Source organism: Serinus canaria, chromosome 15 (assembly GCF_022539315.1).
Source record: "Serinus canaria isolate serCan28SL12 chromosome 15, serCan2020, whole genome shotgun sequence".
In the NCBI taxonomy this organism is placed as follows: Eukaryota; Metazoa; Chordata; class Aves; order Passeriformes; family Fringillidae; genus Serinus; species Serinus canaria.
In genome coordinates this window covers 196,049-211,622 of record NC_066329.1, presented here as the reverse complement: position 1 = coordinate 211,622, position 15,574 = coordinate 196,049, and the positions used below count along the sequence as shown (strand labels likewise).

The 15,574-nt window shown below is 56.0% G+C and overlaps 2 protein-coding genes across 7 annotated transcripts; one reads left to right on the top strand and one right to left on the bottom strand.

Annotated features, from left to right (window-relative positions):
* Positions 1 to 665: 665 nt before the first annotated feature.
* Positions 666 to 3,344, top strand: PLA2G3 (phospholipase A2 group III). The gene is made up of 7 exons (XM_030233010.2): positions 666 to 1,095; positions 1,169 to 1,301; positions 1,371 to 1,505; positions 1,611 to 2,071; positions 2,188 to 2,317; positions 2,427 to 2,561; positions 2,725 to 3,344. Exons 1-7 carry the CDS (start codon positions 666 to 668, stop codon positions 2,852 to 2,854), a joined length of 1,554 nt encoding a protein of 517 aa, XP_030088870.2. The 3' UTR covers positions 2,855 to 3,344.
* Positions 3,345 to 3,444: 100 nt separating this feature from the next.
* On the bottom strand, positions 3,445 to 11,381 carry INPP5J (inositol polyphosphate-5-phosphatase J). 6 transcript variants are annotated; one of them, XM_030232232.2, is made up of 13 exons: positions 10,771 to 11,265; positions 9,858 to 9,968; positions 9,102 to 9,260; positions 8,352 to 8,460; positions 7,653 to 7,769; positions 7,406 to 7,581; positions 6,734 to 6,845; positions 6,222 to 6,331; positions 5,772 to 5,961; positions 5,442 to 5,579; positions 4,992 to 5,084; positions 4,666 to 4,770; positions 3,445 to 4,534 (listed from the first exon to the last, which is right to left on the bottom strand). In XM_030232232.2, the coding sequence occupies exons 1-13, from the start codon at positions 11,016 to 11,018 to the stop codon at positions 3,914 to 3,916; spliced, it is 2,289 nt and encodes a 762-aa protein (XP_030088092.2). In that variant the 5' UTR covers positions 11,019 to 11,265; the 3' UTR covers positions 3,445 to 3,913. The 6 variants fall into 6 exon arrangements, with proteins under 6 accessions (XP_030088092.2, XP_009090448.2, XP_030088094.2 ...); XM_009092200.3 differs by lacking the exon at positions 9,102 to 9,260 and having other exon boundaries at positions 10,771 to 11,381; XM_030232234.2 differs by lacking the exon at positions 5,442 to 5,579 and having other exon boundaries at positions 10,771 to 11,267.
* Positions 11,382 to 15,574: the final 4,193 nt, after the last annotated feature.

The following is a 15,574-nucleotide window of genomic DNA, read 5'->3' as shown; positions in this document are numbered from 1 at the left end:
GTCCAGTACTGGAACAAAATGCAATAAGCACAAACTGGGACATGGCAGGTTCCTTTGAATATCAAGGAACCTTTGCACTGTGAGAGTCAGGCCTCAGTACAGGTCACAGGAGTTGTCCTGGGGGACTGTGGTGGCTCCATTCTCAGGGATCCTCAGCTCTCAAACAAGTGTGATCCTGGGCCATAGGCAGCTTCTGCAGGGGCAGGACAGGACAGTGTCCTGACTGCACACAGTGGACACTTGAGCAGGGACATGACTACAGCCTGCGCGGGACACACACATGGTTGGGTACGCACGGTACATGGGCATACACTCGCACACGTGTGCTCGAGGTGAATGTGCAGGCACCTGTGCACACCTGCACACACACCTGCACCCAGGGTCGTGCACGTTAGAGCACACTCGTGAGTGCCCAGGGAGAGAGCGCGTGCGGTGGGGCGCACGTAGCAGGGGTTGCCCGGGATGGGGGCTGCCCGGAAATGGCGGGTGCCCTGGACCCGAGCTGTACTCGGGATGCGGAGCCAGGCTTGGGAACCCCGGCTGCATCCGGCCGCTCTACTCCGAGGCGGGACGTGCGCGGCGCGGGCCAATCAGCGCTGTGCTCGCCGTCGGTCGCGGGGTTAAATCCGGGTGCGGGCGGAGCGGTGGGCTGGGCGGTGTGTGGGATGTGGGCGCGCGCTGTTCTGGCGTGTGTGGCGCTGTGCGCAAGCGCGCGCGCTTGGTTCGGCGGCTCTGTGTGCGCGCGGGAGGCGGCGGGCGCGGACGGCGCGCGGTACGTGGCGTTCCTGAGCGCCGGCGCCGCCACCGGACCCGCGCTGGTCGAGAGCGTCTGGGCTGCCCCCGGCCGCCTCCACGCTTGCTGGACCCGCCGCGATCCGCGCCTCGCCCGCGCCTTCCGTGCCGCCTGCGCGCAAAGCCCGCCTGCCGCGCCCGAGGCCGCGCTGCGCCGGGCCCTGTCCGCGCTGTGGCGGCGTCGTGCCGCCTGCACCGACTCCGTGACGTCGGGACCGCAGCGCCGCCGCCGCCGGGGCTGGACGCTGCCAGGAACGCTATGGTGCGGCGCGGGGAACTCGGCAGGGAACTGGAGCGAGCTGGGTACGGAGCGGCGGGGGGCGGCGGGAGCACCCGGTCTCCCTCCGCGGGGCCGCGCTTATCGGAGCCTCCGCAGGGCTCTTCCACGGCCCCGACCGGTGCTGTCGGGAGCATGACCAGTGCTGGGCGCAGATCACGGCGCTGCAGTTCAATTACGGTATCCGCAATTATCGCCTGCACACCGTGTCCCACTGCGATTGCGACGCCAGGTGAGCCCGGGGCGTGAGGAAACGGGGGGCTTGGGGAGCCCGCCCACCTCACTGGTCCCCTGCCCGCAGGTTCCGGCGGTGCCTGCTCGCCATCAACGACACTGTCTCCAACATTATCGGCGTCACATTCTTCAACCTGTTGGAGGTGCCATGCTTTGTGCTGGAAGAGAGTGAGGAGTGCATCCAGTGGCACTGGTGGGGCGGGTGAGTTCCCGGGGGTGCCCCGGCCCTCAGCGTTTCCTGCCCGGCTGTCTCCTCAGCCACTGGCTTGGTTGATGTGCAGGACCTCACAGCACGTGGTGTCCCCAGGTGTGAGCGTTATGGAGTAGTGCCTCTGGCCAGGATGGTGCAGCAGAATCAGTACCACCCCAGCCTACCAGCAGAGGAGAGGGGCAGCCCCACTGTGCAGCCCCCAGGCAAGGGAAGGAATTTCTCTAGAACAGGGCGTAAGCGGTTTCGACAGGAACTGAGGGCAAAACCTGGGCGCCGCCAGGCACGGAGACCTAAGACTGCCCAGCAGCCACAGGGCCCAGGTACCCCTGCATCGGCCAGGCCCAAGGCTGAACTCACAACCAAGCAGCCAGCAGTGCAGTGGGGGCTAGAGCCTGGCCGTGCAACAACATCAACAGTGTCAGGACAGGATTTGGTTGAAGCAGAGCAAGGAGCTGGAATCTCAGAACGTCCTCGATGTGGCAGCCTTGGACCCAGCCCAGCCACAGCACAGTGTGGAGCCACCCCGGTACCAGCTGTGAAGGGGCGCTGGCAGCACGGTGAGCTAGTACTGTGGGCAGCATGTGCTGTGCGCACTGCAGCTGGGATGGCCTGAGGCCTCAGGCTGGTGGGTGTCATGAACTGGGGGTGCCCATTACCTCCCCACTCTCCTCAGGCCCAGGCAGGGGGTGCAGGTGCAACAAGTACCTGGGTAAGTGTGAACACCAGATTGCACCCCATGAGGTGAGATACCAGCTGCACAACATGGACAGCCAGACACTCTTTCACTGCAACTGCATGCGCAGGTGTGAGTCCAGGAGGAAAAGGCCACTGTGTGCTTAGAGTTGGGATCAGAGGAGGCAGGATGCTTGCCCTGGCCAGCACCTGGTGACATGTACCCTTCTGTGCCTGCAGGCTGGCACGGTGCCTCAACAGGGCAAGGGACTGCAGTGAGATGGATGTGGCTGTCCTTGCTGACCATCTCACCATGGACTGCTTTGTGCTAGAGCTGCCTGCTGCCTGCAGCCCAGGCAGGGGTTCATGGCACAGGTAAGTGGGGAAGTCAAGAGGCGAGGGGCTGGGTGGGGCAGGAAACCGGTAGTGCAAGCGTTGGCGCCTGCTCTGCAGTGCCACAACCAGGCTGCAGGGCAGGGGCAGTGGATGTTGGTGCTGCAGGGTTACAGTGATGCTCACAGCTTTGCTTTTCCAACAGCTATACCATGGTGACCAGGGCTGTGCTTGTACCTGCACAGCAGCTCAAAAGACACTGGGGCCCTCTGCGTGTGAGCTCCAAGGCCAAGCATCTACACTGGAAGACATGCCAGGAGAGGCACCCTCTGTGAGCACTGCCAGCATCTGGTTGTAGACACCAGCTTGGCCCTACACAGTGCTTTGATGACACCCAAGCAGCACTGTCTTGGGGAGGAAGGGGAGGAAGATGTGCTGTGCAGCAGCTGCAGCTGGGATCTGCTTGGGGTCAGGTCCTCAAAGGGTAGCACTGAGCTGTTGGCATGACAGCATGGAGCTGGGGACCACAGCCAGAGCAGGCAGAGGGATTGAGAAGCCTCTCAAGGAGCTATGGCTGCCATCCATGAGTATCAAAAGCAAGGGGAAAGAAATAGGAGGGCTCAGGAAAGAGAAAACCCATTGTCCTTCCCTGGTGTGCTCTGGGGCGGGGGGGGTATGGCAGGGGACCCCACCCCTAGATTGGTGACCCTTCAACTGGGGGGCCTTAGCAGTGAGGTGTAATCCTGACCCTCTTGCCCAGGTGGGGTAGGAGGGTTGAGGTCAGTACCTGAATGCAACAGAAAAAATAAAGGGTGGGTGGTCAGAGCATGGTGTATAGTACAAGAGTTGAGCCTGCTGCCCCCTCTTGCCACAGTGGCCCCCACCCCAGGTCTCATCCTGGCCCCAGCAGTGAGCACAGTGCAGCTGGGGTGGGCAGGATCATTTATTTTGTCACTTGCACTATGTTCAGGCTGAGGCACAGTAGTAGAGCAGGGAAGGAGCAAGCTTTAATCTCTGATCTCCAGGGTACCCTGTGGTGGTCCTTGCTCTGTGCCTGATACCATTCCTGCCAGAGCCCTGCCCTGGCCTTTTGTGCCACCTCAGGTGTGAGGCCAGCATTCCTCCCATGGGACAAGAGTCCTGCACTTAGAAGTTCATGAGAAGTTCCCCAAACTGCATTAGACCAATTTTGCCCACCCGCCCCTGTGTGGTCACCTCACAGCCCAGGGCAGGAGCTTGGGCTGGGGTCAGCAAGGAGGGGCCTCTACCTGCCAGGCACACAACAGGGGTGAGGAGTCACTGCAATAAATAAGGGAGAGGGTGTCTCAGCAGGGACGTGGCAGAGGAAAGCACACAGCAAGCGCACTGTGGGGAGGAGGAAGGGAGCCACTGCATCAGCGGCCCATGGCACAGCTATGTCTCTTCAGTTCCTGGGGGCTGTGCCCCTCCTTTGGGGAGGGGCCACAGCCTGGGGGGCTGGTGGGACTCATTCTCTGGCAGGGATAATAGCCCTGGTTTGCACTCTCCCGCCGCTGGCCCAGGGCTTGGTCAATCATCTCCAGGCGCAGTGCAGGCAGCAGGCCCAGGTTCCGAGGGTCAGCCCTGGTCAGGGAGCTGGCAGCAGAGACATGCCGGAGGCCACTTTGCTCCTGCACAGTCTGGCAGAACGAGCTCCCGTCTGGGCTTTCAGCTGCCTGCCCCAGCTCCTTGCTTTTGACTTCATGGTGCCTCAGCTCGTCATGGGGCAGGTGGATGGTGGGGATATTCCTGGGGAGACTGCAACGGCTCTGGGGTGAGGGACTGCGGCTTGTACCCCTGTCCCGGCTTGATGGCCGCAGGATGAGGCCCTGGAACTTGGCCAGGCTGGGGCTTCGGCTCCGGTGACGTTTCATCTTGCCTGGGCTGGGACTACGGGATTTGGGTGCCAGGAGGACAAGTGTACTGTCATCCTCTTCTGAGCTGCTGCCTGAGCTGTCTGTTGAGCTGCTGCCCTCCTCTGACCTGGGTAGGGAAATCTGCACCCCTGCATCAGCACTGCTAGCTGACCCGCACTGGGGACTGTTGGGTACCACACCAGCTGGCCTCCCCATCCAGAAACACCCCCCACCCCCATATCCATCCCCCCTCACCTCTTAGCTGTGCTCACCTGGAAGGGCTCAGTCACACCAGCAATGCTACTGGACGTGTTGCTGTAGTATCCAAGGATGTACTCTCCATTCCCCTTGGGCAGTGCTTCCTCAGAGAACATCACCTGCAGCCCAGAGACATCTGATGGGCACTGGCATTGGCACAGGGGTGCCCCCCCACCACCTCCAATCCCAGCCACAAGCACAGTACCATGAGCCTGCCCCATACTCAGCAAAAAGCAGTAACAAGTTGCCTGCCTCCCCCATCCAGGAGCATAAAGGGGTGATTGTCCCCCCACTGTGGGGCAGAAGTGCCAGCAGGACAGCAGGGCTGGCCCCAGCTCACCTGTGCACACAGCTGCTTCTCCAGGCAGCGCTCCCCATCATCACTCCTGGCCCAGACATAGGATACATAGTCTTTAGGGTGCCGAAACCCCACCTGTGCACAATACACAGGACAATACAAGTGAATGGGACAATGTGAGCCCCACTCAGCACAGTCACTCTTCAATCTCCTGTTGCTCAGCCTGCTCTGCTCACACAGGGTGACCCAAAGCTGCCTTGCACCCCCCTGCAGGTGTGCCCTGGGGCCCTGTGGGGCCCATGGAGCAGGGGGAAGGAGGAACTGCTGGACCAGAGCCTCCTGAAGCAGGACCACATCATGACGCCAGGGGAAGGGAGGGCACAGCTCCATGCCCTCACCATGTTCACTGGTGAGGGGTAGCTCAGAAGGGACCCCACAGTGCTGTGCAGTGCTCCCCACTCCCTCCAGCCCCAGCAGCCCCCAAGCCCCTACCCGGTAGAGTCCTATCCAGTCCCAGGAGCTCCGGTGGAAGCCAACAGCCATCTTGTACCTGACAACTGCTTGCTCAGGCCTGCTCCACTCGTCAGCCACATAAATCTCAACCAGGGGCTTGTCCACCTTGGAAGCAAACTGCCAGAGAAAGGGCATAGCAAAGAGCTGCCTCTGCTGCCCAAGGACCCCATGCATATACCCACAGCAGCCCCCAGTAAGAGGCAAGGCAGCTGAGCTTGCCAAACCGAAGTAAGCTCCCCACACACAAGGCTGGACATTCCACTACTGCAGCTCCTGCTTGTGTTCCCAGCAGCCCTGGACAGTGCTCACCTGCACAGCAAAGATGGCAGCTACTGGCTTGTGGTCGCTGACAGTGTATTCCATGTGACTGCAGTAGCACAGTTGGCTCACTGACAGCACACCCTGGCTGGGCCGGTGCCCACCTGTGCCCAACCCCTTGCTGGGAGGTTTTATCTTCCATAGGATGCGGTCAGTCCAGGCAGGTTTTCGCTTCTTGGCACTGCAGGGCACAGAGAGGCATCTCTTGCCTGGCAGGGGCAGCGGGCTCTGACCCAAACTGCCTCCCCCTGCCACTGTGGCACATGTGGGCAGAGGATGCAGCTCATCCTGGCACTCAGCACAGCTGCAGGGACAAATCTGCTGGCAGCAGCACTGCCGTCACATCACAGTCCAGCCTCTGCCCACCCCAGCATGGCTGCTCTCCCCACCCATCCACACCAGCATCCACACTGGCTCTGAGCCCCACCTCTGCTCTCCTACCTGCTGTCATACTTGTTGGTGCCCACATCAAACTTGAAAGTGGGTGGGAAGTTCAGGGGTCCCTCCTGGAAGCCTCTGAGAACAGGCCACGTGCTTTTGGCAATGTTAAGCTGTGGGGAAGAGAGCGCATCAAGGAGCACAGCAACCCCCATAGCCAGACCCCTCTGCAAATCCTGCCAAAATCTCTCCACCCTCAGACACTGACATCCCAGTCTCATTCCTGCCAGCTCCCACAGCTCTCAGGGTTTATCCATCTATGCCAGCAGCTAGTGTGTAGACTCAACACTTTAAACTCTTCTTCACACACTCATGAGGGAAGTGCGCCCAGCTCTATCCAGACTGACCTGGAATTCTGCTGTCCCTTCCTCCCCCAGAGACATGAGAGCCAGGGCCCTTTGTGTCCTATGGGTTGCAAGAGGACATGCCCTGTCCTGCAGCTGCATGGGCAGTTTTGGGGAGAGTCAATCACTGCTAGGGGTCCAGTGTAGGCTAGCAGCACACCCATCCCTCACCTGATCCTTCTCCCAGAGCTGGCTCAGGACATTGCTGTCAATGGCATACTTCACAAAACAGATGTCCAGGCTCTCAATGCGGAAATTGAGGTCCCCAAACCAGAACACGAGGCTGTGGATGGTAGCAAGGGCAATGGGCTGAAAGGGCTGAGGCTACCACAGCCAGGGACAGCAGGGGTAAGATGTCCCCAGCCTGGGGACAGCCTTAGCCCACAGCACAGGTGTTCTTGGGAACACTGGCACAAGTCCCTGCTCAGCCAGCAGCCTGGCCAGCTGCCAGGATTCTGTAGGTAGGACCAAGCACCATTAGCCAAATGGGTCAGACTTCCCCAAGCTGAAACCAAGGGTGGAAATTTCCACAGTGAGACACCCATTGGATTCAGATCAAAAGCCAGGACACAGAAACAGAGCTGGGCCCTCTGACTGGTCCCAAACCCCAACAGTGCTAGTAAGGCAGGAATTGTACCAGCCCTGAGAATGTGGTGAGACCAAGATCCCTCTATAAACACCTACGCCGCCATGTTGAGTCCATGTTGGGCCAGCTCTGCCGGGAAGACCTATCTCCAAGCTGTGCTGAGATGCAGGGGAGACCCCAGACCCTACTTGGAGGTGGTCAAGGACTGGGACTTGCACTACAGCCCAGACTGGGAAGCAAAGTGGTAAGGTACGCACTCATGGTCCAGGATGCCATTAGCCACGGGCCCCTCAAACTGCTGCATGTGCAGTATGGTGGCAAAGTCCTCCTTGCGCTGCTCCGTCTTTTCCAGGTGTGCTGGCAGATGGCAGTTCAGGAAGCAGACCATGTGGCCGAAGATGGAGAGACGAACACTCACCCCACCCTTGTTGCCCTGCACCAAGAGGATCCCATGACTCCTTGGGAAGCCAGCCCCTTGCAATCTCTCCCCAGTGCCACACTCACCCAGTATCCCCCCAGCCCTGTCCTGGTGCAGTCTGTCTGGATGTCCTGAAGGAAGGGTAGGTGATAGTACTTAGCAAACACCAGCAGAATCACACCTTGCATCCGCACTGTGCTGACCTGGAATTGGAGCAAGGGCTGGAGTAGGATGGTAGCCTGGGGACAAGGGGACAACTCCCCCTGCTCCAGGCCATGAGGCAGCACCTCCACTCTTCGTGTGCCCCTCCATCCTGCAGGTGACTAACAGCAATTTGGTTCAGCGATCTGTGCATACCCTCCTGAGCATTGACAACCAAACCTGAACCTCAGTGATGCTGAGCTTACATTTGCTCTGAAGCAAACGCCTTGGGGAGCTAAACCTGTCTGGGGGAGCTGAGCCCGCCCTGAGTCATGCAAGATGTTGCCAGCAGCACCAGCCAGTTCCCACACTTACCTCCTCACCCTGGCTCAATGCAGGGGGCAGCATAAAGTCACCCCAAAGCACCAGAGGGGAAGCATAAGTGCCGGAAAGACAGCTGGGTGGCACAAGCCAAACAACTTGCTGGGTGAGATGCAGCAGCAGTCGCTGTGGCCTGGATGGCTGCAGGCTGTACCTCCAGCCAGCTCTCCCACTGTACCTCCCTCCCAGCTTTCTATTCCTGTGACCCACCTGCTTGGCAGGCAGAGAGAACACCAGCAGCCAACTCCTCCAGAACTCCTTACCAGGATGAAGTGGAAGGGGCTCAGCACATCCATGAAGAGTTCACTCCACTGATCTGTGAAGAGGGCATCCTTCAAGCGTTTGTTTATCTTGGAGTTTACCTCCTGCAACCTGAGAGGAAACATACAGGTTCTTCAGCCGCACCAGGAAACCATCTGCATCCCAGTTAGTGAGAACTTGGGAGAGGTGCCAAAGCACAATGCTGGGCAGCAGGACAGGGTGGGAAGGGCAGTTCAAGGACACTGATTTTAGAGCATGAACCAGCCATGTCCTTGCTCCAGTGATTCTGCGCCATGTGGTAGCAGGAGGCACAAGTGGCCCTGAATTCAGGAAGCTTTGGCCCTTTCTAAAGCAGAAGCAGTTAAGCTGCACAGGGTTGAGCAGAAGCCTAAGGCCCATCTCGGTGTTCAAGAGGGGCTTATGGGGCCTTTCAGTCTCTACAGAGAAGTCATGTCCCAAGAACACAAGGTGTCCAGATTTATTTGAGCTGTGTAGCTTAGAGCAGCAGCAACCAGAAAGCTAATAGTGCTCCTCCCAGTCTTGGCAATTAATGAAGAGAAGGAAAAATGTCCACAGAGAACAGAACAATCAGGAAATGTCTTGCCCAAAAATATTGAGCGCTTAGAGCACAAAGACACAGGTCAGAGGAAGGACACAGCTTGGCAGAGATGCCGGGAGGTGAGCAGTAGCAGGACACCCTGCCCTGGCCAGAACATGGTCCCTGGCCATCCACACAGACCGATTCTACTGGCCTGTAAGGCTGAGGGGACTGGGGGGCTGGCTCCAACACAGCTCCAGCAGTGTCAGCCTTTACACCAATATGCCCCTGCAGCTGGGAGCTTGCGGGCAGTCCTGGAGGCAGATCCGGCTTTTCCACCTCATACCTATAGGCAGAGAGTGCTTCTTGCTCCCTGTGCAAAGACAACACATCCCTGGCCTTAGCAGGAATTCATACACCACTGCAGTCCTCAAGGGACAGCCACCCTCACCTCACCAGCCGCACCACAGTGCTGTGGTATTGCCCTGTCAGCAGGTCTGTGTACCAGGGGCATGGAGCCAATCCAGCCTCAGGAGAAGAACAGATCTATGCCCTTGACGCCTGCATACCACGTGCAAAAGCACAGAGGAGGAGAATGCTCCCAGAGGACTTCGCCAGGTGAGTCAAATGCCTTGACAGACCTGACCCAAGGACTGCCACAGCTCACAGCAAGAGGGCTAACTTGGTCCAGAATAGCCAACCTCAGGCTCAATGAGTATTCAAGTCTCAGTACTCGAGGGTTTCAGTTTCTCTCAGCACTCCCATTTTACCAGGAGCTGATTCTCCATCACCTTTTCTGACACGCTATCATTTGTGATGCACATCCCTCCCTGCTCCCCATGCTCCAAGGGAGGCTGGGGCTGCCGCTCTTCCATTCCTTGTCCCCCAGAGCTTTGGAGATTCCCCAAAAAAGGGATTCGCCAGAGGGGGGAGGGGAAAGAAAAGAAGGAGCTGCACCTCATCTTCTTACCCAATGGCGATCATGTCCACATCGTTTGTCTCGCCCGTGTTGAGGTGCAGCAGGGACGTCACATCATTTGGGGGCATGGCTGTACCTACATTCCAGGTGACCACTGTGATGCTTGGGAGGACAAAGGAAGAACAGGCTAACATGAAGGCTCGGAGGAGTTCCTTGTAACACTATTCAGCCCCCAGATTCACCAAGAAGCTTTTTGCTGGCAACAGAAGTAGCCAAGGCTGAAGCTTAGTCACGGCATATACACCAGGTCATTAATTCTTATATGAGAGAGATAGATCCTTGCCTTCTAAATCCCCCAGAATCTGCACCTGAAATTCTAGAAACCAACACAAAGAGCCCTCGTCTTCATCACCACCAGCTGACACAGACAGGCTGTGAGACAGGGTGTCTGGAAAACTGCTTCCCCCTCGTTCCCCAGGAAGGCTCAGGCTCCTGGGGAAAAGGACCCGGATCTCCGTTCCCAGCCCCTGCCAGCCACAAAGGCCAGGGCAGCGCATGTGACAGCAGAGCTGCAACCCCGCAGCGGTGTCCTTCACCAACGCAAAGCCACATCCGTCACAACACATCAATGCCATTGCGCAACGGGCACCAGCAAAGGGCCCGCAGGCTCTTTTAGTAGTGACAAGAGCCTCAGACACAGGGCAGTCGATTCAATAGGGAAGGAGAGCAACGCCACGCTACCCCAGTGCTCGGAGACAGCCGGAGCAGGTAGCACTCGCTCCACAGTCGGTGTCTCTATCACGATATCCCGCACGAACAGTGTGCGCCAGACATCCTCCCTGCCGGGAGCTTGCCTGCAGCCCCGCACGCCAATCCTGCTGAATACGCCACAGCGGAAAGAAGGGGCACAGCGGATGCTGTGCTCCCACGGCACGGCGAGCCCCGTCCCCGCGGCCCCACTCACCGGAACGCGCCGTCCTCCGGGGCTCGTCCCGAGCAGTCCGGCAGCACATCGCAGACGTCGCTGGTGTCGGGACGACCGAGGGGCCGGGCGAGGACGGGCAGCTCGCCCGGCTCCGCTCGGGGGGTCAGGCCCCCCCAACCGCCGGTGAGGAACTCGCTGGACACGGCCTTGGGCAGCGTGGGGGCGCGAGGCACGGCGGGGCCCGCCCAGGCCGCGATGTGGTCGCTGGACTCCGCTTTGGGCAGCATCTCCCGCCGCTCCGGCGGGGCCGGCGCCGGGAAGGTGACCCGGCCGGGCGCTGCCGGGGACGGGGGGCCACCAGGGCCGGGGGACAGCAAGGCCGGCAGCAGGAGACCCTCGGGCGGGGTCTGGGCCTGGGGCCGCTCCTCGGTTCCTGCGCGCCGCGAGCACCCGTGCCCGTCCGGTCGGGAGCTCCTACGGCCGCCCGGGACGCTGCCGCCGAGGAGAGGCGCCGCCGAAACCCCAGCGTCGGGCGCGAGCCGAGCCGCGCACCCGGGGCCGCGCGGGGGGCCGGGTCGAGACCCCGCGCCGGAGGCCGAACCCCGGTCGGCGCTGCCGCACCGAGCCGGGTCCATCGGCGGGAGGAGACCGGAGCGGCCTCGGCCGCGGCCCCGACCCGACCCCGCGCACCTTGCGGCCCCGCCCCGTGACGTATCCACACAGTGACATCAACGCCCGCCACCTGCGCTGCGCCTTAAAGGCGCAGGAGCGGCCCCGCCCCTCACTCACCTGCCGCCCTGCCCTGCTCACGTGACGGCCCGTGCCTCGCCCCGTCCGCCGCACGAAAGCCTTTCCTGGCGTGTGCCTGCCCCTTTCACACCTATCCTTGCATATACACACCTGTTCTTGTGCATGAACACCTGTCCTTGCACACCTGTCCTTACAAGTGCACATCTGTCCTTGCTCATGCATATCTGCCCCTGCAATTGAATGCCTGCCCTGGTGCCTTGCTGTGTATATGACTGTTCACCACTGCAGCTGTTGTGTCAGCTTGTGCTATATATGTCTGCTGCAGAGTGTTTGCATTGTTGGTGAGCAGACACACCCTCGTGCAGCTGTGTGTGTGTGTGTGTGTGTATGTGTGTGTATGTGTGTGTGGTTGTGTCCGGCTGTGTGTGCTGCATGTGCATCTCTGTGTGTGTACTGGTCTGAGTGTGCAGCTGTGTGTGTAGCTGGGGATGTGTGTGTCTGTGTGTGTCTGTGTGTGCAGCTGTGTGTATGTGGCTTTGTGTGTAGGTGCTGCTGTACCTGTGTGTGGCAGTGCCCATGTGCTCCAGTGAAGCACTTTGTACAGGCAGGTCTGAACACCTGCACTCGGGGTGTACACATACACAGGAGTCTGGGTGACAGGTCCGCCTCACCTTTGTCTGCTACAGGGTCTGGGGAAGGCTGGAACTTGAGGAGGAGGAAGACCCTGGTGAATTAAGGAGTGAGGCAGAGGAGGATACTAGTCAGAGCATATAAAATCCCTGGATCCCCATGGGATTCAGTCAGGAGCCAAAGGAACTGTGGGAAGTCCCTGCCATCCTGGAGGGATGCTTGCAATAATTTGGGATCAGTGGTGGCAACTGGGAAAGGACTGAGGAGAGTTAATGTCACTGCTCTGCACTGGACACAGCACTCCAGGGGTGGCCTCATAGGAACCTCTGTGACCTCCTGTGGCCTGCTGACAACACCTCCCAGTACAGCTCAGGATGTCACTCACCTGTTTTGCCCTGAGGAGATGGTGAGCTCATGGTCAATGAGGGTCAGGTTGTGCAGGGTTGTGTGTGTGTGGGGGTGTGTGTGTGCGTTGGTGTGGTGCTGGGGTGTGTGTTGCTGTCGTTGGTATGTGTTGTTTCTGTGTCAGTGCAATGGTGTGTTCTGTGTGTATGTGTAGTTATTGTTTGCGTGTGTTGCTCTGTGTGTTGATGCTTTTGGTGAGTATTGCTCTGTGTGTGTTGGTCTCTGTGTGTTGATCTGTGCTCTACTGGTGTGTGTTGCTCTCTGTGTGTGTGGTGCCATTGGTCTGTGTGGTGCCGGTCTGTGCAGAGTGTGTGTGTGTGTGGGTGTTGTTGGTCTCCATGTGTCAATCTGTGCACACTTGGTGTTGCTGTGTGTGTGTGGTGCTGTTGGTGGTGCTGTTGGTCTCTGTGTGTTGGTTTGGGCAAGGTTGGTATGTGTTGCTCTGTGTGTGGTGCTCTTGGTCTGTGTGGTGCCCATCTGTGCACAGTTGGTGTGGTGGGTTTCAGTGCTGGCTAAATGCCAGGGCACTTATTAGAATTCATTTCCTGCTGTGACATAGGATTAGGAGGAAGGCAAAGCAGGCTTAAACTTTAAAAGGGTGTAAAGAAAAGTTATTAATAGTAACTAAAAGAAACAAAAATAAGAATTATAATAAAACTTTTAGAACACTTCTCCCCCCATAACCTTTTTTTCTCTCTTGCAATATACAGAAACAATTCAGTCAGTTTATTACTTTTAGAATAGTCTTTCTTCAGTTTACTTAGTGTGAAAAATGCGTATTTTATGATTGGCTTTTCGCAAATATTTAAATTAATATTATATGTGTTGTGTTAGAAAGTAACGCTGTATTAATTCTCTTCAGTAGTGTGTTAAATATAGTTTTAGGTTATAAAAATTGTTAAAATAGAAACTATGCTATGTAGGGTACCTTTTTTTAAAAAAGAAAGGATTTGCAGCGAGATAGCAGCCACAGGACACCTAAATCTTTCAGAGAAAAAGAATTTATTGCTCCCTTATCAGAAGAAATGAACTTCTTCCCGCCTCGAAGGCGCTGTTAGGATTAGGAGGAAGAAGTTGATGATGACCAGGCCGAATCCTGTGTTTGAATGGAATTTATGCATCATGCATGAATGTATGAATATGCAACAGGCTGTTGTTTTTAAGGGTTAATCCTTTGTTAACAGGTGTCCTTTTTCGGGCTTGTGCTGCCCAGAAAAAGGTACCCGGACGTCCGTAACTCTTTGTTTTTATTGTCTCATATTGTCTTAATTCAAATTGTCTAAATTATTATTACTCTAATTGTATTACTATTTTTATAGCTATTTTATTATTATTAAATATTTAAAAATTAAAAAAAACCCCACGTGATTGGTGTTTCCACACTTAGGGAGAGAAGTCTCTCTTGTTAATTTATGAAGACTGCTCTATAAGAAAACAGTTCTCTCCTGACTTTGAATTTCTGTGAATAGTAGCTGCCAGGAAAATCTGCAATTGTGAAGTCCTTCCCATTTTTCACAGCTTTTCCCACAGCTGTGTTTATGGGCCTTGTCAACTTACGGGGTACTGTTTTAAAGATGAGCTGTTTAAGAGCAAAGGTTCCCCTCATCTATTTTTGAAATCATAATTTCTGGGAATAGAGGTCTTCTTCTCTCCCTGGGCACACAGGGTCTTCATCACTCTTTTCTCTCTCTCTGTATGTTGTAAATGATCAAATCGGCAGACAAATTTATTAAAAAAAATTATAAATTTATAAGATCGATAACCAAAAAATAGAATATTATAAAACCGCCACAGCCAAGACAGCGTCAACCCTGGACTTTGATGCTGGGTGAACCTGGGTCAAACTGACGGATGTAGTGTCAGCGTCTCCCCAGAGTTTCACACCAACTGCTCCTGCTGGCCAGCTTATATACAGTTTATTCTGCCTGAAGCAGAAATGACATAAGATTTCTGTAAGTCCCAGCATATGTATAACGGGGACTATACAGATTCAGACCCATACAAAAGTCAGTCCATAGGATTGGATGGCTGTCTGAGCTACTCAAAATGGTCTTCTTTTCAGTTATAGCCAAGACATTGTGCCGATGTAATCTCTTCCAGGTGCCATTCTGTGAATGTTCTGGACATTCCTGGGAAATGCCCCCTTATTGCCTGAGAAGGACTCATTCATTCGTTAATAGTCATGATTTTATCTGGGCGAGTCCGGGAAATCTTTTAATAGAAAGAAGGCCCTGCTTCTGGCCATGGGGGTCAGAGGCATGGTTGGATCTTTATGATTTTTATACAGTTACAAAGCATGAATTATTTCTATCATATATTACACTGTATAAACTTCTTATTGGATCACAGCTACTTCAACATCTGCTTACTTTAGCAGAGACCTTTGCTAGATATCTACCATTTGAACAATTCTTGAACAATTCATTTCCCCATATTTTTCAATCCATTACAGGGAAAAATAGCCTGATGTATCAATTATATTCTTCTCCATACCTTTATAAGAGTGTTTTGAGCCTAAAACTAAAGTCATCTCTTCATCCCTCCCATCTAGGACTTCCTCTTCACTGACCTCAGTGTCTTCATGTTGTTCTGTACGTGTTTGCACTTTGTCCTTTTCTCTCACTCAAGGGATGATTGAAGCACTGAAAGAGTTAATATCTCACCTGGGGCCTGCAGACAGTTAAGTGGCCCTGGCCAGTCTCTGTAGCTTGCAGCCGGAGCTGGGAGCTGCAGCTGGACTGGGGGGACCACAGCAACTGGCTCAACCTGTGAACTCTGCAACCTTTAAAAAAATTGATAACTTTTCTACTCATAACAGTCTGTGTGTTGCTGTGTGTGGTGCTGTCCGTCTGTGTGGTGTGGGCCTGTGCATGGTTGCTGTGTGTTGTTGTGTGTTGCTCTGTGTCACGGTGTGTGTGTTGTTGTGTGTGTTCCTGTGTATGTTGCTGTGTGTTGCTCTGTGTGTGTTGCTGTGTGTGTGTGTAGCCGTGTGTGTCGCTCTGTGTGTGTGCCACTGTATGTTGCTGCGTGTGTCGCTGTGTGTGTGTGTGTGTCATGG